This window comes from Cyanistes caeruleus, chromosome 1 (genome assembly GCF_971803275.1).
Source record: "Cyanistes caeruleus chromosome 1, bCyaCae1.hap1.1, whole genome shotgun sequence".
NCBI lineage: Eukaryota > Metazoa > Chordata > Aves > Passeriformes > Paridae > Cyanistes > Cyanistes caeruleus.
The window spans coordinates 34,839,009-34,862,526 of NC_141701.1; the positions used below are offsets into that span (position 1 = coordinate 34,839,009).

The following is a 23,518-nucleotide window of genomic DNA, read 5'->3' on the forward strand; positions in this document are numbered from 1 at the left end:
AGGTTTACAAAAAGCTGGGAAAAGACTTTGTGATCACTGTTTTCAGCTTTTCCCAAAATAATTTTTTTGATGTTTTCAAAAGGTTCTTTTGCCCTGCAATGGCCAAATACATCTTACAAAATTCTTTTGAAGTTTGAAAATGTATATGAGAAAGGATAAGCATGCAATTTTTTTAGAAAGGTTATGGGTGGGAAGACAGAAGAAGTCAGTTCCTGATGTTTTAAAACTATGGGCCAAGTTCTGCCCTTCAAAATCTGAGTCCAGGCTCTGTGGCTTCACTTAACTGATACATTTGAAAATTATATTTTTCTTACCATAGTTCATGGAACACTGATCACCTATAAGATTGTTCATAAAATGATTTCAACTAAAAGAGAAAATATACTAACAGTTCCACATCCCAAATCATAGAGAGAATATATTTCAAAAATCGCCTTTACCCTAATTTGTAGTTGGTTGTAAACGGAAACCACCGTGGGTGGTGCCTGTTGAGTTTTGTCAGAAGTCATCTCCTGGGCTATGAGTGACTCAAAAAATTTGCTCCATGTAATACTGCCAGAAAAATCAAATACTGATCATTGCCAAGAGTTTAACTTCTGTTCTGTACCGGTGTGTGATGCTGCATTTGTAAGCAACGAATGGAAAAGCGTCTCACAGAGCTGCATCCCAGCTTTTCCTAGTACAGGCTGTGCCTGCATTTCTGACCGTCCTTGTTTTCAGAGCGTGCTGGCTCCAGCTCACCGCAGCATCTTTAGAGATGCTCTTGTTGTTTGCAGGACCCTCCCCGCCGGGGACGTCACCGATGGACTGTGGGCACTTAGCAGAGAGCAGCGAGGAGATCTCCAGCCCGGGCGCAGAGGCCGATTCCCTGCTGCCTTCCTCAGCCGGCAGCAATTCCTGCCTGCCCTTGGCGGGCGGGCCGCGGGCTGGAGCCGCTCCGGGCCGCCCCGCCGCCGCCAACGCGGCCCGGGAGCGCAGCCGGGTCCAGACCCTGCGCCACGCCTTCCTCGAGCTGCAGAAGACTCTGCCCTCGGTGCCGCCCGACACCAAGCTCTCCAAGCTGGATGTGCTCCTCCTGGCCACCACCTACATCGCACACCTCACCCGCAGCCTTCAGGATGAGGAGGAGTCACCGGGAGAGGGCTTGGGCACCCTGCGTGGGGATGGATACCTCCACCCTGTCAAGGTAGGAGGGCTGAGGAGCAGCGACCGCCTTCTGCCAGTGAGCGAGTACACTGGCCTTAGATATGTAATTGAAATGAAAGATTTCAAGTTCCTGTACCTTGCCTAGAGGTATTATGGAAATTCCGCCTGGACTAACTGCTGTACCTAGGTGTTAGGGCTCTGATGGAAATATCTTGGAGCTTTGTTCCTCCAGCTTCAGGGACTTTGCACCAAAATATCAAATCTAATGTAGATCAAAACGTGGTGGGACTTGGTTTTTGGAAGTGAAGGTCAGTACCACAGGAGTACTTGCATCTTCTTGGTCCCTGTGTGGAAACCTTGGTGATCCACATAGACCCACTGGATCCTTCTGTGAGGGGTCTGTGTGGTGAGGTCACACTGCCCCACAGCAGAGATCCAGCCACAGCTGGGCTTTGGTTCTGCTGCCCAGGCAGCCCAGTGCAGACAGAGGTGTTAATAACCAGCCATGTGTTAATTACTTCCATGAAAGTGCTTTTCTGAACCATTTCTCTGGTTGGTATACGCTCTTTCCTTTATAAAAAAAAATAAATCACAGCAATGCAGAAGGGATGAGAAAGAGGAACTGCTCTTGGAGACGACCAGGCTGGAAACTGTTTCCAAATGCAGTGCTCACTGACTGATGGGGCTCAGACACTGCAGGGTGTTTTCTTTGGCTCTGCTCACAGGGAATGAGTTAGAGCACTGGGGTGTTTTCCTTTCTTTTTATTTTTTTTTAATTTATTTTAAGAGTCTAAATTCAGAATTATTTAATTAAGATTAATTTGTGATGTAATTTCTAACTTCTAAAAAGTGCCCAATTCACAGAGAGTTCCTTGTTCACAATGTTGGTTGCTGTATTTTACAGCATGATGTGAACGTAGGCTTCTGAGGCCATTTAAATGACTAGCAGACTCATAAAGAAAGTAAAACCTCTATATCAATTAGAAGATGGCTATAATTTAAGTAAAAAAGTACTGTAATGTATTTCAAAATAAATTCAAAATAGCTTCTGTTAGTTCCCTCAGTCAGAGTGAAAGGACACAGGTCTCTTATGGCACTTTTTATCAGTTGCCAACTACTACTGGCAGAAAAATACTCTTAGTAGAATAGTTATTAAAGCAGTTAAATAATCCAGATGCTCATTTCTCAGGCTACTGGAAGAGAGCAATACTGGATTCATGTAAGCAATTATTTTTTTATAAATATATTTGATGAATGTGTCACAGTCACAGTGCTTCAAAAACCCCAAAACACAGGATATGAGACAACCTTTAAAGTCTTTAACTAAACTGATAGATTAAGCATAGTAAATGCAAATAGTGAGGAAAGTTAAATATCCAAGTTGTGTGTACACTGAATGAATAGTACAGTTAATGACTTTAAACATGGATGGTTTATTGGTGACAAACTCTTAACATCACACTTGAATGAAATTACTGAATGAGATAGTACAGTTTTTCTAAGTAAGAATATGCTGCTGCTTTAGGTCTTTGAACAGAAGAGCTGAGATTCATCTGCAGTATTATTAAGTGCCCCTTACCCAAAGGAAAGGTGCCAAAAGAGTCTTTAAAAAACTTCATTACTTTGGAACAACGTGCTGGCTGCATTTCAGGTATTTTTCCATCCAGTGTGTGCAACAAGTTATCTCTTCAAGCATCTGCCTCTTTAATACAGAACTTGGCACAGCAAACGGAGTAGGATGCTCCCTCCCAAGTTCTGGGTGCCCAGCTGTGGCCACCTGCACCACAGGGCTGTTTGCAGTGAGTAACCTGCTGGGGTTAAGAAACACCAGCTGTCAGAATAAGTACTTAACACCAAAAGTAACTGATGATTCCAAAAATCAGCGGGTGTAAAGATGTCATCTGAAATTGCTGGAGCTGACAAGGACAAGAAGCTGAGAGCACTGAAGACTGCTAAGGTGCAATTACATTAAATTCCTTTGGACTCACAGCTTTCAGCAGCAGCCCCTGTAGTGTTGTGGGGCCCAGCCAGCAGGGACGGGTGTGCACACGGGGCTGCAATCCCTGCAGGTGCAGATGTATCCCTGTAGCATCCCTGGTGTCTTGAGAACGAATTCTTTGGTTCATTCTAACAGAGCACGTACGACACAAACTGAGCTAGGCTGACTGGCCAGCATGGCCTGCTCCTGTGGGCTGGGAGCTGTGCCTCACAATTAATTAAGGCTGAAGCTCCCTTATCAAGCTCCAAACGTTTTCCAGCAAATGACAAAACAGGAACTGTTTGGTGATAGCAAGTTACCTATTTTCTTTTACTGTGATTCCATCAAATCTTTGCTGAGATCTGCAGTTGGAGTGCAGCGATCCTGTGTGTCTCAGTGCTGTGCTCTTCTCCTCTCTTGCAGAAGTGGCCCATGCGTTCCAGGTTGTACATTGGAGCCACGGGACAGTTTCTGACTCACTCGGCACAAGGAGACAGCGCAAATCATGGGGAAACATCAACATCTTCACAGATCTAACCTCCCCTCTTGCTTTTAAAAAAATGGTTATTTATTACACCTTATATATATATATATATTTAAGGTAAAAAACTATCTACAGACAAACTATAATTCCTAAAATGCTGTTTGTAGAGGAGAAGGAATTGATTCTTAAATGTAATTAATACCTCATTAAGTTAATGTTTTTCTATCATTGCTGCGATCTGAATGAGGGGGAGTGGGAGGTGCTGACTGCAGCCAGCTCCAATCCGAGCAGCAGCAGCAAAGAGCTGGCAGCAGAGTTAAGTATCCCTGTCCTCTCTGGGAGAAGCGCTGTGAGAAGAGAGAGGAGGATGATGTGCTAATGGCCAAGTGCAGGACAAAATAGGCTTGGGTGAAAAAAGAAGGGCAAGGCTAAAAATAGGAACTGTAATCCCACATAGACTTTCTCCACTGCTTAAAGCCGATGGCAGAAATCCCCTGACTGCAGCTGTCAGGTCAGGGCTCCAGCCATCGGATAGTCCTACATGTTTGTAGCTATTGCTGGGAATGTGGAGGCATGTTCACGGAGTAAAAATGTGCTGGGAGACCTGTCCCTCCTGCACAGAGTGCTGTAATTTGGAAAGTATCCTGCTTGTATCCACCACAGGACTGTGCTGCATGTTAGGGGCTCAGCCTGTGTTTGCTACCCCGGCACAACCACATGTCTGCTCACCACAGCACGGCTCATTTCACTTCAGGGGTTCACGTGTTGGGGCAGGCGAGCCCAAAGCGTTGGCTTGTTCATAGCACAATTATTCACTTAAACATCTGTATTTAGGCAAGAAAAGCTGAAACCAAATACACAAATGTCATCTGTTGTACCTGTTCTGTAAAACGCTGTACTTCTCATATAGTTTGTTATTGCTGAGGTAAATGTTCTATTAAATATTATTCAGTGAAGATTAGTTTGAGTTGCCAAATCTGTTATCAGTTTCTCATTGTACATGATAATAATCTATAGGTGCTGTCTTCTTTCTGAAAGCTTCAGGGTTTAAATTTAAAAATGATATTTGGGAAACAAAAATATTAGCCAGAACAAAGTCTGGAGCTCTCAACTGCCCCTGCAGCATTCTGAGCGTTTAACAAAATAACATACTTGGAAGGGACAGTATTCAAGAATGAGAAAAAAAAACCCCAACAACAACCCAAAGAATCCTCAGTGTTTTTAAAAGCTTATTCCTTTAAACATCATTGAAAGATTCTGACTGCTTATTCAGGAAGCAGAGGTTTGGTTGGACATCAGGAAGAATTTCTTCACAGAAAGGGCTGTTAAGCATTGGAATGGGCTGCCCAGGGAGGTGGTGGAGTTGCAGGTGGTGGAGTCACCATGCCTGGAGGTGTTCAAGAGAAGTCAGCACGTGCCACTTGCACCACTGTGATCAAATTGACAAGGTGGTGATCAGTCAGAGGTGATCAATAGTCTTTTCCGACCTAGTTGATTCTGCAAGCATGAAAAATGCTTTAACAATAAGGGTTAAAAAAGGTGGAAAGTCATGAATGGATGGCACAGTGAATACATCTCAGACTCTTTATCACTGAGCTGCAAGACCTGTATCACTTTTTCATTGTACATAATACTATTCTGAACTTATTGATGTTGTCTTCTTTCTGAAGACTTTAAATTTTAAAATGACATTTAGGAAAAAATGAAAACAAAAAAATACTACCAAGAGCAACTTTTGTAAAAAAGTATGGTAAAATCTGGAGCTCTCTACAACTCCTGCAGTATTTATAACTAAATATTTATAATGCTCTGCAGGCAGGCAGAGAATCGGAGCAGCAAGCACTGGAGCTACTTGCTCTAGCCATATCCCTAAAACTTTTCCAGCATTTTATGGAATTATTATGGGCTTGTAAGAACATGCAGAATTAGAACTGCAGTTTTTCAGTTGAGTTACCCATATTGATGAGTAGGGTTTGTTTGTTTTATTCTTGAGACAGATTATTCTGCATCAGAATTATGCCTTTCCTTCCAGAACCAAGACACCAGCTTAGGCAACTAACACTTTCTTCGACTAGGGCAAGAGCTTTTATCTTTCAGAAATTTACACAGCAGGATAACAACAGATCCTCTGAACCAGTTTGCTTGAAATCTGATGTTTGGTTCCAGTGCTACATTTCCTAGGAACAGTTCATATCCTCATACACTGAAACACGAGAGTTTGGCATTTAACACTAGCAATATGCACGCGCCTAGGAACACAGTTGTAAGCTCTATACACTACTATCAAAAGGTGGCATTCTTCACGGAGGAACCTAAAAGCTCTCGCAAACCTCGATCATTGTCATCACAGCTTTTCCCTCGGAGGGCTGGGACAGATGAGCTTCCCGCGGCCACAGCAGAGGCGCTGCTCTCCCGCCTGCTCGCGGCTCCCGCGGTCACGAATCGCTTTCCCGCAGTTCCCAATCCCGCCCCTCGCCGCTTTCCCCGCGTCCCTGTGCGCGCGCAGCCGGAAGGCGCCGCGCCCGCCCCGCCCCGGAGCGCCGCGTATTTAGCGGGATGTCGGCGGGGCCTCGCCCTTTCTGAGGGGGGAACCGGAGCTGCCGCCTCTGGTCGGGGTGCGTGCCTCGCTGGCTGCGTGGATGGATGTGGCGGGACCCGGCCCGTGTCTGCGGGGGCCCCTTCGGCGGCGGATCCAGGGCTGGCGAGCGGCGCCCCGAGCGGTGTTTGGGAGGAAGGGAGGGAATGCCCGGGCGTGGGACGTGCCCGTGCTGATCCGTGGCTTGGGAACCGTCCCGCCGGGCCCCGGCCTCGGGCGTGGGAGCGGCAGCAGCGGCTGCCGAGCCTGATAGGTACAAATTGAAAGAGGGGAAGTTGAGGTTAGCTATGGGAAGGAAATCCTTTGCTGTGAGGGTGGTGAGGCCTTTGGGACGGGAAGGTTGTGAGTGCCCCAGCCCATGGTGGTGTGTAAAGCCGGGTTGGATAAGGCCTTGAGCAACCTGGTCTAGTGGGCGGTGTCCCTGGCCGGGGCAGGAAAGGGGTTGGCACTGGATGGTCGCTAAGGTCCGTTTCGGGACCTTTAACATTCTGTGATTCCGTGATCCTGCGTGTGGATCCGCAGCCATCCGTGTGATTCCTCAGCCGCCCGACCTCCACCGTGCCCCTCGGAACTGGCTCAGCAGTCCAGGCACACGCTCGTCTGAACAGTGGGGGGATTTCTGGCCTTCTCAGAGGAATTAGAAATGCTCCCATGTGGTTAATGTGAGAAATCCCGACATGGCAGGCCAAAGCAGTGGCCGTAATCTCAGGAATTGCAGGGACAGCTTGCAGGTGCTTTTCTAAACAGCCAGAGCTGTCACTTGGAAGAGCAGTGATTGTCACGCTGCCGTAACTGTGCCTGTGTTTGCCCTGGGCGCCGGGCTGGAGTTGAGGCTGACACTGCAGCCACACAGGCTGCCCAGGAGAGCGGGTGCCGTGGGAGTCCGAGATGGACGTAATTGCTGTGTGCCACGTGGTGCTTACCTCGAGCTGTCTCTTGGCTCATCAAGTCTTGAAAGGAATGACAGATTGGACACTCACATACACTTGGTTTTGCTGACAGATCGTTTTCATCAGCAAATGTCTGTCATAATCCAAAAGATAAATGACCTTCTTTTTCCTTTAGGGAATTGGGCAAGGGCTGTGAGGTGACCCAGACTTTGCCCTTTTTTGGGTTATAGGCACAGATCCTAACTGGTGGGGTCGGGCAGGGACAGGGCCCCAGGAGTATCAGCAGCCTCTGGGGTAATGCTCTCCTGCATTACAGACTGCGGTGTGAGTGCTGACCTCAATTCAACTGGTGGTAAAACGTCTGTGAGTTCCCCAGGGTGTCACATGTGAACTGGGGTTAAAGGCTGTACCTTGCCAGGGTGCTCCTCTCCCCAGCCTGGCTGGTCATTAGGAGCACTGTGCTTGTCCTGCAATCAGTCATTCCTCACACTGTTTAAGGAAAATGGTCATGCCTCTGCTTAACATTGATCTCAGCTGATGCGCTGTCTATCCCAGGTAATTACAAAGAGAGCGTGGGGTCGGTGTTTCTTGGACTGGCTTTCTGTTCCCAAAGAAGTGTTAGTGCTTTCTGTTACTGGCTCAGCAATGGAGCTCTCTGAATCAAACATATTTTCATTTTTTTTGGCAGAAAGTGAAGCTCAAGATGAGTTTGTTACTGGCTTTGGGAATCCTCAGTCTGGACTCTGCCTTGCCTTGCAAGCAGAAAGATGCCACATGAATTCTGGAGCTACAAAAGCAAGTATTTCTTACTGTACTTAAAGATGTTGAGGGAAGCATCATGAAATGCAGATCAAGAGTTCTGAAGCTGTTTAATGGCTTGGAAAGTCCCTTACAGATGGAAAAAGGAGACATACGATTGTATGTAGGGTTAAGAGATTGAAATCCCAACAGAAGGTATTATGGCAGCTATAAAATCTCCTGAGACTTGCTTCCCAGAACAAAGCAGGTGCAATCCAAGAATCCAAAAGGAGTCAGAAGGGAGAGGCTTATATCAGAGAACCTAGTTTTTAACTGGAAAAAACATGACTTCTCATTTGAAGTCTTCATTGATGCTAGTTGAAAGGGAGAGAATTAAGTGAAAAACAGTACGCTCACAGTCCGTGCTGGCACTTCAACTGTGTCAGTCTTGGAATATATTCCAAAGGGAAAGGTGACTGGTAGTGAGCTTTACCTCTAGAAAGATACTTGGCATCTGGGGTTTGAGTGTAAGAGAGGGAGCTGCATTTTTGTGCCCAAACAGAGCAGTTTTTCTCTTGTTCTTGGCTGTGCTCAATCTGTTCTATGCTTAGGAGTTAAAATGAAGGCTCTGCTTCAGCTTATGGAAGTACAACTCTTGAGACAAACTTAAACAGTTCCCTTGTATTTAGTATCTGGAAAAAGCAGTCTTACATAGGCAGGAAACTGCTGGCATAGTGATGATGACCCTTTGCCGTTTACCCAACTGAAGGATGTGATGAGCAGTGTTGTATATCTGATGTGCCAGCTAATCTGTAGGGTTTTTCCACTTTGATTTGCTCCTGTCATTTCTGATTTTATTTATTTTTTTTTTAAGGCTCTGTGACAGCAGACGACCACCTCCACTGTCTTCCAGCCTTGTGTATGCGCACAGGGCCAACAGGAAAGTTCACCCACTTGTCGAAGTGTGGGTGTTTAAGGAGGTCAGTTGCTTTTTTATTGTCAGAGTACTCAGGCTCCTGCAGGCTGTACTGCCATCTGGGGAAAGCCTGTACTGGCCATGTTGGCAACCACATCAGTTCCTTGTAGTACTGCTACAAGTCTTCCTGTTTTCAAGAGCTCATGGGAGAAACTGGGGAAAAGCAAGGATAAAATGTTGTGCTCTTTTTGCAGAAGAGTTAATTCCTTAATATTACTTCTCAAAGATAGCAATTTATAAAGGAATTCTATTTCAGTCTACCCTTAAAGAGTCATTTTTCTGGCATAATGATGAGACTTTTGCCGTTTACCCATCTGAATGTTTTTTGATGTGTATCTTGAGATCTGAAATGCCAGTGAGGGTAATACCTCTGTGTAAGATTAAGTGTACAGGAAATTAACTTGTTAATGTTCCTAGCTTGAAAACAGCAGCCTAGAATGTGGAGCTCTAATGCACTTGGAAATGCTTCCATTGCCCTTCTTGCTCATCAGAAATACTGCTTGGTTCCATAGTATGGCAGGGGAGTAACTGTTCACTGAAAATTATAATTGGGAATGAAGTTCAGGGTAGAGTGTCACTCTAGACAGAAGAGTGGCCTTATGGCCAGTCTCAGAACTTAGTATGAATTTTTGAGTGTATCAAATAAATGGATCAAAAGTGAATAAGGTAAAGATTAAAATGTGGGGAAATTTGTGTTGCCTAAATGAGTGTTTATGATGTTAGCAGTGAGTATGAATAAAATCTTGGATTTCTGTTTTCAGTAACTTATTTGAGGCTATGGGAGCACTAGCACTCTGATCCTGCTGGATGATGTCCTGGGTAGGAGTAAAACAAGCCTTAAGTATTCAGCTTGTCCAGATTTGACAGGAAATCTGTACAATTCTACTGCAGCTTTTTTATTTAACGTGTATCTCTTGGATACGAGTCTTGCTGAGGATTGTGTCTAGTGCTACATCCTTACTAGGAATATGAAACACAGGAAAGCCCATAGCTGGTGAAGCCTACTGTGCTCCAAACACCTCATCTCCTACCTCGCATTCTTCATTTGTTTTTACAGTGAGGAAGAGTTGAACTCATTGAGCAGTCTGCCTAAAAAGTTGTCTAATATTTTTATATCTAACTGTAGCACTCTACTGTCCCCTGCAGTCCATATAAAATAATGTGGAGACACTGGGTTTTGCAGGTTGAGGTGGTTTGGTGGGTTTCTTTTTGTAGTTCATTTGTTTTGCAGGCTTTTTTGTTTTGGTTGCAGGAGTGTCTGGCATGCTTGCTTAATCTCATGGTAATGTAAAAAAAAAGACACAGAACATGCAGCACTGTGATAATATTTTATACATTTCAAAATCTATATACCATAAGACTGTTGACTTAAACTATTAAAAGAAGAGTTTTAATGTTCTTAAAATTCCTTAACCTTTTGAGTGATACATTTGAAAGGAAGTAACAAGAAAAACCGCAGAATTGAGGTAGCTGAAATAAAACATTAGATTCTGAACTGGTGGTTTAATTTTTAGTTGTAGTCTTATTAAAAATCCCAAATCCTAAATTCCTTCTTGCATAACTGTGAATGGAGAGTGGTAGCCAGGAGGACAAGTTCTGGTTAGGACTGTATTCTGAAGCCATGGTTTTCCAGGATGAAGACATCCCTCCTCCCTTCAAATAAGTCAAAAAATTTGTAATTCAGGTCCTGTCTGCTATGCTTTATTCCTTGGTAAAACATCACTGAACTGTCTTCTAAGTTTTTAGTAATTTTGTATTTCTAACTGTAGCCTCTCAAAAAGCCAGAGCCTCAGACTTTACTTCCAGTGGAGATTTTACTCTTCATTAGTGTTAATGTGAATTCCTGGGCTATAGGCAGCAATAAACTTCAGCAATTGATGGTGACACTGCATGAGGTAAATATCTCTCTGTTGCAGGGAGCTTTCATCACTGAGGTCAAATGGAAATACAGGATTTGGTGCTACACATAATGCAGATGTGCCTAGGCAAAGAAGAAATTAAGCTGTAAGACTTGATATTTGCCAGAATTTTGAGGGGAAAAAAAGAGCTGTGATGCAAATTACTTAGAGTAATGCAATCCTAGATCATAATTCTTACCTTCCATCCAAATCTGTGTATGAACAAATGACTGATGCTTAATAAACAAAAAAATATCCAACCCTTGCTTTTGGTTTCCCCAGGAAGGAAAATCTGTCCTTGGTTTAACCTTAGCCAGTGTTAGAGGAGCAGTGCCTTAAGTAAACCAGCATGAAGGACAGACTTGTTGCTGGCCTGTGGCCTTGTTACATATAGCACTGAGACAAACTGACAGACTTCTCCAATACCAGTCTTCAACAGTGGAAGTTCTGGATTCTGATTTGATATTACCTGCTATTGCAGTCAATGGATGTAGACTTCTTCCAGACTGACAAAATGTGACAGTGATGCACCCAAGACTAAGGAACTGTTGTGCATTATTTACCATGTTTTAGGGTCAGCGATGACTCAAGTAACAAGATGGCAATCACTGCATCTTCCTCAAGTACTCTCTGTCTTAAACTAAGCTTGGCATGAGCCTTAGCCAGTGAAATCCTAAGAGATCAATATAAGCATGTCAGAAATAAAACATACTGCAGGCATGAATGCAGTGTATATTATTGTCCTGTGTCAAGCACTTGTGTAAATTAAAAGTTAACACTGGTGTGGTTTCTTTAATATTTCAGCTCTGCAGTTACACTTACCACTGACTAAATATATATTCTACATTAATTTCTTGTGCTGAAAAGTGGAACTTGGCATGTTATCCATTAATTCTTTTTTTGCTCCCATAATAAAGCTGTACATATTTAAATCCCCTTTTTTTTTTTCTAGATGGCTTTATTAATGATACAAGTTCTGTAAATAGCTGGGTTTAGGGTTTGTTGTTTTTTTTTTGCCTGGCAAAGTTGAATGTGGGTTTCTTTTAGCAGTGTCAATATATGAAATAAATGGCATTCATAAATAGGAAATAAGATTATTTATGCTTGAACTTTTCAAAACATGAGTCTTATGTAGATTTTTATTAAACAAGCTCCTGAGCAGATAAGCACAATTTCTCTTTAAAAATGGAAAGTAGGACATACAGAACTTTTAGTGCAGAGGCTGATAATGTAGATCCATGAATGGAATCTCTTCTCACCCTGCGACTTCCAAGATAATAGCCCTGAATGAGACTTTCTGCTTCTGAACTCAGTTCAACATGAAGATTCCTAGCAAACAAAATAAACTAGAGAGAGAGGGCATACATTTTAAATACTTAACTGGAAAATAAGGAATTGACACTTTTACACACCATTTAATATACCAGTGGCATAGTAATACAAGCTGGACAATACATTCTACCAATAGTTTCAATAGTAAAAACAGTTGTCACCATTTGGCTATGCTGAATAAGGAAAATAGAAAGGATAATAATAAGGACAGGTCTTTGATAGAAAACAGAATTATAGAATGATTTGGGTTGGAAGGGACCTTAAAGATGATGCAGTTCCAACTCTCCTACAGTGGGCAGGGACAGTTTCCACTAGACCTGGTTCCTCAGAGCCCCATCCAGCCTTGCCTTAAACACTTCCAGGGTGGAATCATCCGTTAGTTATGCTACAGATGCTGACAATTGAATTAGAATGGAATATTAACTTCTACTACTGACTGTAAACGTTTTGGTCAAAAATACTTAAGGTCTGTTCTCATATGAATGTTAATTTGGTACATTTTCCAGAAACATGCTTAAACTGAATTTATTACACTGACCCTTTTCAAAAACTGAAGCTGCTTCTGTCAATGATCCTAATAGTGCAAGTGAAATATGGTGGGGGAAAGGGTAGAAAGTGAGTATTAAAATAAGCAGAGAGAACCTTCTGATGCCAAACCCAGTATGATGTTCACAAATAGAATGTATTTCTAAATTGCTGTGTATAATCTGTTACCTCCTCATAATCCTGTGTTCTGAACTGATGTGAGGCTTTGTACAGCATGGCTTCAGGATTAATGGCTTTTTTCAAGATTTGATGTACAACAGGAGAAGACAGGCGACAGGAAGGAAACTCATTGTAGATCAGGAGCCCAAAACTATCTACAAGGTTAACTGGAATCAAACTCACATCCTAAAGAAAAGACCCATAGAAAGAAAATATCTACTTTATTTTGGGCTTTTGACTTGTAGAAGCATCATGGTGTTTTATATCTGAAATATCCTATATCCACTTACACTGCAAGATTATCTAATGAATTATACCTGTAATACTTGGTAAAGTTTTGTTTGAATGAAACCTACTGTTTTGGGAAAGCTATCTCATTTTAGAAGATACTTGATTTAAAGTTGCTCAAGTTGTGACTTTCTTGGAAATACTAACAAGTTTTATTGTTTTCATTATAGGTGGAAATAAACACAAATTACAGCTATAGCACAGTTCCTCTTGATAATAACACATGTACTTTACCATCTGACCAATTAGAAAATTCTCCTTTTGTATATGTTTCTTTGAGGAAGAGTCCACATCTACAAAGGACCAAAAGTTGGTCTGAACTGAAATAGTAACTTGTTGGTCAGCCTCTTCTCCATACTTCTTCCCAGGAATGAATACTGTTGTTGTTCTGCTCTCTAGCACTAGGATAAGACAAAATTCATCAGTTATGTGATATATAGCTTAGATATAAATTCTAGCCCGCCACACATCTGAAATCAGTCACGATTATGATTTTGATGAATTTTTATGATTAATGAATGTCTGTGGTGTAGCAGATTTAAGTTTACAGGACCTTGGCTTTTTTGTCTTTGTGTCTTACACAGACCCATTAAAAACTGTACAGATTTTTGCAGCATTTTGAGGGCCATAATTTGTTGGGGAACAAACCTAGCCTTGAATTTGTGTATTTATTCAGTTCTGTCCCTCATTTGTTAGGAGGTGGGAGATTACCAGACTGTAGAAGTTCAAGTTTATCCTTTTTATATGAACTTAAGTCTCCTATGTAACAGATGCCACCCTTGGCCAGCACAGCGCTGCAGGCTTGAATACTGGCACTTCCAGTTCCGTGTTTATCTTTGGACACAGAAGGAAAAATGTCACTGGAAGGTGGGTGTCGTATGCCACGAGGCAGAAGACATAAGCTATAATTCAGAAGCCTGGAGGATTAAATAAATATCGTCAGTCATAAATTATTAAAATTATTCACTTCTAAAAAAAGCTTAGTAAATATTAAGACTCACTTAGAAACAACAACAAAAAACGCTTAACATGAAGCCAGCATCAAAACTAATTGTTTAACTTTGAATACAAAAATAGAGGTTCAAGCCTGCTCTCCCAACAGCTGTCATCAAGACTGCATTTCTCATGGATTAAACATGAGGCAAATCATGGGTTGCAGAAGTAATTCCTAGGAAATCAAAGACTTACCGTAATTTAACCCCACATTGTTAACTCTTATTCTGCAGAAACTTTTCCAGTGATTTAAAAGTTTAGAGGATTAATAATTCTAGACTTCTGGGAAAAATGGAAAGGCAAGAATTTGAAAGCTCTGCCTTCCTGAGTTACACACTCCCCTCCAATTCTTTTGGAGAAAGAATTTTTTCATCTCTGTACTATGTTCTAATGCACAGAGAGGTTGCAAATTGTGTCTGGTTCCACAATCAACGGCTCTTAACAATTTTAAGACGTCAGAGCTAGGTTTGTCCTACTATTGTGACCTGAGAGAAAATTACTAAGTAAAATTAGTAAGAATTAGTAAATAGGGTATTGCACCAATGGAAATACGTAGGAAATGCCTACTTTGACAGGCTGCTGACAGTAAATACTGTGCACATGCAAGATAGTACAAATTACAATATTGATCATGATTTACAGTGTGCAACCATTTTAATATTAACCAGATGTTTTGATTCTTAAAACACTCAACTCCTGTTTCTCTTAGGAAGTCTTAATTTTAACCCGGGAAAAAATAAATCTTGCAGTTGATGTTTTTGAAAATTGGGACTAATTTCTACTGCTAAATTTTGAAGTGGTCAAAATTTTGAGATTTTTTTCACAACAAAAATTATTAATGAATTGGTTGAATAATTTGAAAATTAAAATAAAATTCATGCCCCTTTCAGAGATCTTAAGTTACGGAAGGAGAAAGTAGCATGTGTTTTTCTGCAGTGTATGTAAAATTGTGTTACATGAATAGGTAAATGCATAAAATGCATAGTGAAAAATACTTAAAGGCAACAACAGCCAGATTTATAATCTGTGTGTAAAGCTGATACTTATTCAAGTGTTTTTTTTGAAAATTATAAAAATGTAAGTATCTATTTATACACTGCTTATTTTTTTCAAAAGGCTGATAGCTGGGAGTCAGTGGTAAGAGGTCTTAAATTAACACGATTTGTTACCAAAAAAAAGGCTGTTCTAGGACAGCCTTCAGTCTTGATTTTAGAAGAATGTTTTATATGAGCTCTGCAAAACAGCGCTAGTGTTAAATTCTCACCATAATTGTATGAGAATTTTAGGAGGTTTTATAATTAATGAAGTTCTAATCTAGATTTATCATTTGAAAGAAACAAAAATGTCCCAGAGATAAAAATTGAATATTTAACTAAGTTAGAGCCTTGTATATTCTTTTCAAACAAAGTATCTAGCTTTTCATGTAAGACCAATCCTATTATCTTTAAGACTAGATTTTAAATTCTAATTTAAATGGAAAAAAAGGAATCTCTTTACCTGTCAATTACTAGCGTGTCACTTGTCATAATCAAGAGATCCAGATAATCAGCATTTTCTTTTTCACATGTCTGTACCAGACTCAGCAATATTGCAAGTTTAAGAGTATTGTAAGTGCCTGGTGGAACAACTTGAGAAGCAAAGATGTTGGCCAGAACAGCAGTAAACCTCCAGTGTGAACTCGAAGTCAGTGAGAGAAGATACTTAAAATTCTCACTTACAAAAGAAGGACCTAATGGAAACAAAGTACAGGTGAACAATCATATTAAAGAGACTTATGCAGGTATGTTAGAACAAATCACCATTGGAGCCTTGATACAAAAACTTCCCAAGAACAAATACATTTCTGTATTAAGCACAAATTCAGAATGTAAGCTTCTGACAGTGTTAATCTTACTGTTAAAAAGGTGGCAGACATGATCTGTTTGAACTGATGGAATAAGAAAGAAAAATGCACTGAAATATCAGGTTCATTTTATATGATTTCAAAGTATTTTCCAATGGATAGGAGGAAATGGAAAGAGAAGTTGAAGAACTACAGTAAATAACTGGGGAGTTTCCCAATGCATGGAAAGTGGGCAACAGTAGATATTCTCAAATAACAGCAGAAAGTCCCCAAGTGATTTTGTGATCTGGACCTCTAGATAATAAAAAACTTTACCAGTTCTCAAGATGTTTTTCTAGGTTTTCCAGGGTATTTTTTAAGTCAGTTTTTAATGGAACTTTCTTACCATTTGGTTTATAGAGCTTTACACTATTGACTTCTATACATGCAGTTGCTTGTAGGCCATTTTGTACACAAGCTGGAATTCCTATAATTCTGTAGTGGTTTCCTATTGTCATTTTATTGGCCAGTTCATCTGCAAATAATAAAAAACTAAGTGCAGGGGGCCAAAGCTACAGATATGTTAGGGCATAAAAATAGTTTTAAAGACATGGTCAGAAATTTTTTACACATTCTGAACAATTGATTTTGTGAATTAACATTGGCAGAAAACAGCTGGATGCCAGATTGATGATGGACTAGAATGAAATGAAACATACAATTTTAATTCTTTAGTGCAAAAGGAAAGGAAGGCACACCAGGTGAGGGGAAAGTAGATTTCATGATAAAGAAAAGGGACAATGCATTTAGTCCTGCACTGAAAAGAAAAATGGATAGTTTTTTGCCAGTATATTTCCTACTCTGAAACTTGTGGAACCGCTGTTATCAGTCAGTGTCTTATAAAATGTCAGAGAAAAAATCCAACACAATAAAGAGGAGATAACAAACCACACAGATTTCAAAAAGACACACAGATAGCTTTGTGAACGTTTATATTTCTGTGCACTTTAGAAAACCAAATATCATATATTTTTTGAAAATGAAAATTAGATCCAACCAGATCTTAATCTCAGCCTGAGAAACACTGTAACCACACTAATCTCTAGAGCCAGCAGAAATTTAATGCATGCAACTCTCTGTATCTTGACCATAGATTGTTCTATAAATTTTTATTATTATTTTAGTACTATTAGTTCTTTCTATTTAGTTTTCAATAAATAAACCATATAATTCCATAGAGTTTTGGAATGGAAAAGGATTTTTTTGTTGCTTGTCTCAGTGTTTATTTGGGATCTTTTCAAGAATTGATGGAAGTATGTTGCCAAATTGTTGTTTTAGTTAGCTATTAACATTAGAAATCATTTAATGTTTGCAGTGGAGAGCAGTGGTAGTCAAAAATCCTGATGGAATGTGAAATCAGCTAGATTGAGGAAGGATGTTAAATATGCACGAAGTTAGTTCAGAACAGCATGACCAAAGGAAGTAGAAAGGATATAAAAAGAAGACACTACTGGGCTGACCAGGGTATTTTAATTAAATGGGGCTGTAGAAGTGACACAAGAATTTTGCTATCTACACTCAGCAATTGTATGTGCACACTGCTTTGTCACCTAGCTACTTTCTATAAAATTTTGGGGGGAAGTGGAATACAGAAATAACTGCAATATAAATGATGACTTTCACCATTTTAGAAAAAAAAAAAAAGCAGCTACAATTAAAAGAGATTATTATAGATCAGTTCTAAAACATTTTTGACAGAACTCTGAAGTTCAGCTTACCTCTCAAGAACAATGCAAATGCCTGAATCCTAAAATGTGATTTATCAGTGGAATATCCTTTCAAAGCATTCAGAATTTTAGCATCAATCATTTCAACTACTTGTTTATCTTTCAAAACAAAGGCAAAGAAAAAGGTTAATTCTCTTGAAAACATATTTTTTTAAAAGACTGGTATATTTTAAGTGGGCTTTTTCCACTTAAATATTTTACTTATTGTGTAACAGAAGTAGGAAACTACCAGATCTAAAAGTAAGATTGCATAGATCCTACCACCAAGTACTCTAAATTTCATGTCTTCCTGCAGTGGTGAAGAACACAAGCTACACACAAAATCAGTCCTCACTGTAGCAGACTCTGTAGCTCCAGGACAATGCACTCTGATGCACCTAAACCCTAAAAAAAAAGTAATAATTTACCAACCATTTAAAAGGAGGACATAGCTTTAGTTTTAAATTCCCCATGAAAAACAGAAGCAATTGAAATAACGGACAGTGAAATTCTAAATTTATTATATGTTTCTTTAGAGGAGCCTCCTTTATATATTCCACTAAAAGAATGCATCTAATTGTTTGTGTTTGGCCACGAGATGGCAGGGTTTCCTACTGCACATTCCCAAGCTGAGCAGTTTGGCTGGGCTTTTTTGAGGAGTGAGCCACTGCGGCTTCTGCCTGGCACGGGAATGACGTGGGATATGGATGGTCACCATTAGAGATAAGTGTCCTTGTAAAGACGTCCGTATGACTTAATCTGCACTCTCCAAACTTTGGGATTTTGCATCTCTTTTATAACTGTATGGTCTCTCTTAGAGAAGAAACAAAAAAACCCAAAAAACCAGCCTTAAAAGTACTTAGGGCCTCTCTCAGCAATGGTACAAGCAGTTCAGGAATAGTACTCAAAGTAGGAGTTCCACAGAAGTTAACAACTCATCAGAGCATCACTTGTTCTATGCTAGAAGATTTTGCCAGACACTTAAGCATATTGTTCTATGTTTTTTTTTTTTTTACAGACAGAAACAGTTTCCAAGGAAAAAGGGATTTTACTAGTTCAGCTTATTTACTTTTGAGATACTTTATTGTTATTGAAGATATTTAAGATATTCGATATATTCAAGTTTTACAGGTGACATATTTTCTCCTATAAACTATCTTCAGCATTAGGAAAAGGGATTGCTGGCATATCTATTCTTCCAAAACATGTAATAATGCTGAGAAAGTCCACTCCTTTTAATTAACAAAAATCTTGCTGTGCTCATTACAAAATTGTGTAAATAATAAATAAATAATTTAATAAAACTATAAAAACCTAGCCTAACAAAGGTATTTTCCTAATCTTGTTACCAAATTTATTTAAAAGCTTTTGAAATAGTACTGATTAACTTTTGTATTTTTTACTACCTTCAGAGAATGGACAGGTTTCCTCAGTACAAAGAAATCTTGCTCCTTGTGTGTATTTTGTTACAGTTCCCATTGCAATCACTATCCCTTCAGACATATAGAATCTTTGAGATGTGTAATTAAAGGGATTTGCAGAAAGACTCAGAACATAACTTGGTAAAGGTGGCAAATGTGTTGGTTTCAGCAATATACTTATCTAGCAAGAGATACAATTGCATTAATATAAAAACATTTTTATTTAAAACTGCTGTATTTTTCATGGACAAACAACATACATAACTAAAAATTTCAGAAACACATGAGTAACTAGGTTTCATATTAATTAATGTCACAATTGAAATATGGTTGGGTGAGTCTTCCAGCTGGTTTTAATTATAAATAATACTGCAACCAAAGGGAAAATGAAAACTTAATGCAAAAATATTTGTTAATATTTCACTATACTTAGAAAATTCAAGATCTAAATAGAGAAAACCAGTGCAGACTCACCTGGGCTTCTGTCTGCAGTTGTTCAATTAATGATAATGTCTTAATAGCTACAAAGCATACCTGTGATAGAAAAATAACTTCATTTTAGAAAGGAAAATATTTTTAAAATTTAGATGATGCACTTTTATCTACATATATATTATACACTTACTGACTGAAAAATCTGTGCAGCTTGTAGGGGATTATGAAGAATATAGTTTCCAAGAGTTGCATCCAATTCAGCAATGTCAGAAGGATTAATTGAAATAATGAAACGATAAACAGCATAACTTTGTTTTGAGTCTGTAGGAACAAAAAGTATCTTAAAGTAACAGAGATTTGTGTAACACCATGTATCAATTTCACAGACTATCTGTTCAGTAATACCATTATATTTTTTGCAATCATGCACAAATTTCTGAAGGCCACCACTTCTGTCAAGGTAGACAAGGACAACTTCCTTCATTTTCTGTATTTCAGGATCCATCTTCCAAGATCTTTATGCTCTTTATCCAACTGTGGGAATAAACTGTGAAGAAATTATGGCAGCACTGGCCATGCTATAATAGTAATAATAAAGGTATGTATTAACAAAGCCATGCAAAATTAAAATAGTCTCTTCTTCAAACTGCAACACTTGAAGGATTTTTAAAATTCAGTTCAAAGCTCTTTCCAATGACTGAAGTGTACCCTATTTCTAGAGCAAATTTCTGAAAAATGCTCTAGTGTTTTCCTCAGTGAATTATTTCACTCTTCTAATTCCCTAATCCATGAAATTAAAGTTTCCATTTAATTTCACATCCCCTGTAGATTTTATAATCAGTCTATTAAAAGTAAGACTTAAAATTTTATCTCCATTATTTGAGAAGTCTGTCATAGCTGTTGAAAGTGTGAAACTGGGAAACATCTCTTTTCTTAAAATCTGACTTTTCTACCCTGCTGTGATCTCATGTAGCACACACCTAAGGTGCTGATCTTGCACTAATTTCCATGCATGTACACAGATGAACAATTCTGATTCCCACTGGCAAAGCTTTCACAACTACAATTTTGGTCTGGAGGCTAACTGTGCTCTTTAGTATGGTTTTCATTGCGTACTACCTACGTAACTTTCTATTTTTTTTAAGGGTAGAGTCTTGTACCATGAAGCACTACTTTGCAGAATTTAGGAGAATTACTAAGGCCAAAATATGGTATTTTGTATATATGCATCTGTTTTAATGTCTTTCATATTTTCTTCTGAAAAATGTCCTTTATCCCCTCTGTGGACAACCAATATGAAACAACACTTGAATCTTCAAAAATAAAACTTAGCTACCTGGTAATGGGTAGGACATGGACTTACTGAGCTGATGAGGAGTCAAAGCCCACAGCATATGATATATTCCCTGCAGGAATTCAGAGAAATTACATTGGGAGGACAAACAAATCAACATCCAAGAGGAGTAACTGGATTCCAGCTCAACTTCAGTTAGGCAGCAACGTAAACCCTGTGGCCTGAGAACTGTACACTGTGGGCTGGAATGTGTTTAGTGCCTGAAGTAAAAAGCTAAAAGATAATTTATAATAGGGATTCCCTCCCCCGGTGTCTTTGGGATTACACCTGCACAATTACTGCTCCATCCAATATTTCTTGTTGAAATATTCAGCAAGAAGGGGTTAAAGAAACGTACACACATAGATCCACTGTATCTTCCTGGGTCCTGTGTTACCAGGGCTGGACACACGGGACACCACGTATGACAGAAAGGACTGAGCTGTGGTCCCGCTCACTGTGCACTGAGTAGCCGTCGCCTAAGTTTTGGAAAATAAAGCCTGACCAAAGTGATGGTGTTCACCAGTGTCGCCACAGCCAGCTAGGTGTCCCCACACAGCCAGGTGTGACTCGGCCCAGACACCCAGCATCTCCCTCCTGACTTCAGTTCCCTGCCATCGGCACCCCTGCCTCACAGACCTCTCCCCCAGTTCTTTACCAGACTTCCTACGCCCCGTCCTCCCCCGGCCCTGCTGGGGCGGCAGCAGCGGGGGCCGGGCTGCTCTCAGTTCCAGCGCCGCCACGCTGCTCCCTGTGCCCGCGGGGGAGGCGAAGGCGGCCCGGTCCGAGGCGGCAGCGAGGGCTCGGCAGCCGCGGGATGGCGCTCCCGGCGCCGCCCCCTCAGGCCCTCAGCCGGCGGCGCGGTGAGAGCGCCGGCCCGCAGGGCTCGGCCGCGCCGGGGAAGCGCCCGTGCTCAGTGCAAGTCCTCAGGGAAGGCAATTCCCAGCCCAACCCACAGCCACAGCTACCCCAGCCCCGCGGCCACCACCGGGACTGGCGATTCGGCCTCACACAGCCATTGCCTTCAGCCACGGGCAGGGCGCTGGGCACGGGACATGGCTCTGTTTAACTTGCCTTTAGCATGCCAGCCACTCCCAAACTTACCTCTCCGGGAGGGAAACTCTGAGCTCTATCTGTGTCGTATTTCAGTTCACATTTTTACAACCTTTATGCATTTCAGTCAGTCCACCTTTCGTGTGGTCTCTCTCGTTCCCCCCGCCCCGCCGGGAGATCACAGACCACACCAGCAGCGCCGCTCCCGGCCTCCACAGCACTGGAGAAAGGCCTGCTCCTCACGGGGTGCTTGGGTTCCTGCTCCGCAAGGGGAGGAACAAACCCCCTTCCACTCCAGACAGGCAGAACAAAACCCCCTATACTAGTCACAAAAAGGCACATTTTGCCTTCCTTTATTACCTATCAGCCAAAACAGGAAAAGAGTAGCACAGTCGGTTCCTGTGCAGGTCCACTCTCCTCTCTAGGCTTTACCAAGTGTTTCCGATGTCGCTTTTTCAGCTCAGCCCTGGGTGAGGCAGCTACAACCCTCCAAATGCACGTCTTTGGAAACCATCCTCATGGGATGCACAGAGATGTGGAACAAGAAATACTGTGAGGTTTTATTGCATGATGTTATACAGTCTGTTAACCTTTAGTTCAAAGAACTTAAGTACTTCAAGTGATATGCTGAACACATTCACACTTTGCCAAAAGGCAGAGTCTGCTGAAGGAAAAAGCTTAATAAGCAAATATTAAGATGCTCTCCAAGGAGCAACTTCAATTGCCACTTTTTTTTTTTCTTTTTTAAAGGAATGATCCCCTGAATTCTGACAAAAAAGAAAAAAATCCAAAACCCTTCATACATTCAGGCAGCTAGGTACGAACATTTTGGAATACAAGACAAAAATTAAAAAGAGTGCCAGTTCCCACAACAATTTCTGAAATATGCCCTCTCCTTCACATCCCTATACAGCACTGTACCTCCTTACCATAAAGAGAAGGTAGTTACAGTAGCCACATAATTTCACAACAATTTCAGGAGCATACAGACTAAAAATTCAGTACGAGAATGGATACTTTCTTCCTTACCACAAATCTGTTTTCCCAGTCCATCAGAAAGTCATGTTCAAAAAAATTAAATAAATAAAAAGAACAAAACAAAACCCCCAAAACCAAACCAAAACAATCGAACACCTCCCCCCCAACCCCAAAAGAACCCCAGGGCTGTTACTTCCATATTATTTTAATGTCAAGGAAATGATTCACATAGTTCTTGGTTGTCCTGAACAGCTTTTTTCAACCCTTGCAGAAGAGAACTATGGAAAATGAGTGCCAAGGCATCATTCTGCTCCCACAAATGATACAGTTCCTTCCTTCCTCCCCTGCCAATGCAGATTCTTACTTTTTACCCAAACACTTCTTCCAAAACCTCATGTAGCAACTGCTAAGCATCACTTAACCACTATGTAGAAAACTATGCCACAGAAGATAACCCTTGAGGTAACCAAGGAATCCTGTTTTACTTTCCACTCTTCTACATTATCAATGTATTGATACAACATTTACTTCAAAAGGATTATGATTTGATACACTTTCACCCCATGGTTCTCAATTCTTATCTGATCTTGATGTATAAGGAGTATTTATTTTAGCTGCTTATTTTGCCAAAACCAAGTTGACTTAGATACTGAAATTTATGTAACATTAATTCAATTTACGTATCA

The 23,518-nt window shown here is 40.6% G+C and overlaps 3 protein-coding genes, 1 long non-coding RNA gene and 1 other non-coding gene across 47 annotated transcripts; 3 read left to right on the forward strand and 2 right to left on the reverse strand.

Annotated features, from left to right (window-relative positions):
- The first annotated feature begins 802 nt into the window (after nt 1-802).
- On the forward strand, nt 803-4,564 carry TCF24 (transcription factor 24). The gene is made up of 2 exons (XM_023921089.2): nt 803-1,186; nt 3,548-4,564. The coding sequence occupies exons 1-2, from the start codon at nt 803-805 to the stop codon at nt 3,659-3,661; spliced, it is 498 nt and encodes a 165-aa protein (XP_023776857.2). The 3' UTR covers nt 3,662-4,564.
- Nucleotides 2,560-6,102, reverse strand: LOC147655422 (uncharacterized). The gene is made up of 2 exons (XR_015286065.1): nt 5,939-6,102; nt 2,560-5,105 (listed from the first exon to the last, which is right to left on the reverse strand). It is a non-coding gene; the product is annotated as an uncharacterized LOC147655422 (long non-coding RNA).
- On the forward strand, nt 5,102-22,430 carry LOC111924678 (uncharacterized). Of its 10 annotated transcripts, XM_086886384.1 has the most exons (7): nt 5,102-6,457; nt 7,783-7,889; nt 8,707-8,812; nt 13,802-13,898; nt 15,602-15,804; nt 19,967-20,066; nt 22,314-22,430. In XM_086886384.1, the coding sequence occupies exons 1-3, from the start codon at nt 5,761-5,763 to the stop codon at nt 8,713-8,715; spliced, it is 813 nt and encodes a 270-aa protein (XP_086742510.1). In that variant the 5' UTR covers nt 5,102-5,760; the 3' UTR covers nt 8,716-8,812; nt 13,802-13,898; nt 15,602-15,804; nt 19,967-20,066; nt 22,314-22,430. The 10 variants fall into 10 exon arrangements, with proteins under 10 accessions (XP_086742510.1, XP_086742553.1, XP_086742505.1 ...); XM_086886427.1 differs by lacking the exon at nt 22,314-22,430 and having other exon boundaries at nt 5,102-7,649; nt 19,967-20,826; XM_086886379.1 differs by lacking the exon at nt 22,314-22,430 and having other exon boundaries at nt 19,967-20,826.
- On the forward strand, nt 9,087-9,165 carry LOC111924806 (small nucleolar RNA SNORD87). The gene has a single exon (XR_002861856.1). It is a non-coding gene; the product is annotated as a small nucleolar RNA SNORD87 (small nucleolar RNA).
- MCMDC2 (minichromosome maintenance domain containing 2) lies at nt 10,123-22,349 on the reverse strand. Of its 34 annotated transcripts, none has more exons than XR_015285998.1 (17): nt 21,460-21,704; nt 21,160-21,280; nt 20,832-20,874; nt 19,874-20,002; nt 19,659-19,789; nt 19,508-19,567; nt 19,019-19,214; nt 17,895-18,017; nt 17,625-17,732; nt 16,253-16,381; nt 15,522-15,753; nt 13,743-13,948; nt 13,266-13,432; nt 12,753-12,929; nt 11,966-12,052; nt 11,270-11,379; nt 10,123-10,789 (listed from the first exon to the last, which is right to left on the reverse strand). XR_015285998.1 is itself a non-coding variant. In XM_086886116.1 (17 exons), exons 4-17 carry the CDS (start codon nt 19,971-19,973, stop codon nt 10,623-10,625), a joined length of 2,049 nt encoding a protein of 682 aa, XP_086742242.1. In that variant the 5' UTR covers nt 19,974-20,002; nt 20,832-20,874; nt 21,160-21,280; nt 21,460-21,675; the 3' UTR covers nt 10,123-10,622. The 34 variants fall into 34 exon arrangements, 30 of the variants coding, with proteins under 30 accessions (XP_086742242.1, XP_086742223.1, XP_086742205.1 ...); XM_086886116.1 differs by having other exon boundaries at nt 11,910-12,052; nt 21,460-21,675; XM_086886097.1 differs by lacking the exons at nt 21,160-21,280; nt 21,460-21,704 and adding an exon at nt 22,215-22,287 and having other exon boundaries at nt 11,910-12,052; nt 20,805-20,874.
- Nucleotides 22,431-23,518: the final 1,088 nt, after the last annotated feature.

Coding starts and splice junctions, on each gene's coding strand:
- TCF24 (XM_023921089.2), top strand. CDS start 803: ATGGACTGTGGGCACTTAGCAGAGAGCAGCGAGGAGATCTCCAGCCCG. Junction 1,187..3,547: donor GATACCTCCACCCTGTCAAG/GTAGGAGGGCTG, acceptor CCTCTCTTGCAG/AAGTGGCCCATGCGTTCCAG.
- LOC111924678 (XM_086886384.1), top strand. CDS start 5,761: ATGTTTGGTTCCAGTGCTACATTTCCTAGGAACAGTTCATATCCTCAT. Junction 6,458..7,782: donor GCGGCTGCCGAGCCTGATAG/GTACAAATTGAA, acceptor TTTTTTTGGCAG/AAAGTGAAGCTCAAGATGAG.
- MCMDC2 (XM_086885998.1), bottom strand. CDS start 19,973: ATGGATCCTGAAATACAGAAAATGAAGGAAGTTGTCCTTGTCTACCTT. Junction 13,949..15,521: donor GACACGCTAGTAATTGACAG/GTAAAGAGATTC, acceptor TTAATCCTCCAG/GCTTCTGAATTATAGCTTAT. Junction 12,930..13,265: donor ATTTTCTAATTGGTCAGATG/GTAAAGTACATG, acceptor TCTTTTCTTTAG/GATGTGAGTTTGATTCCAGT.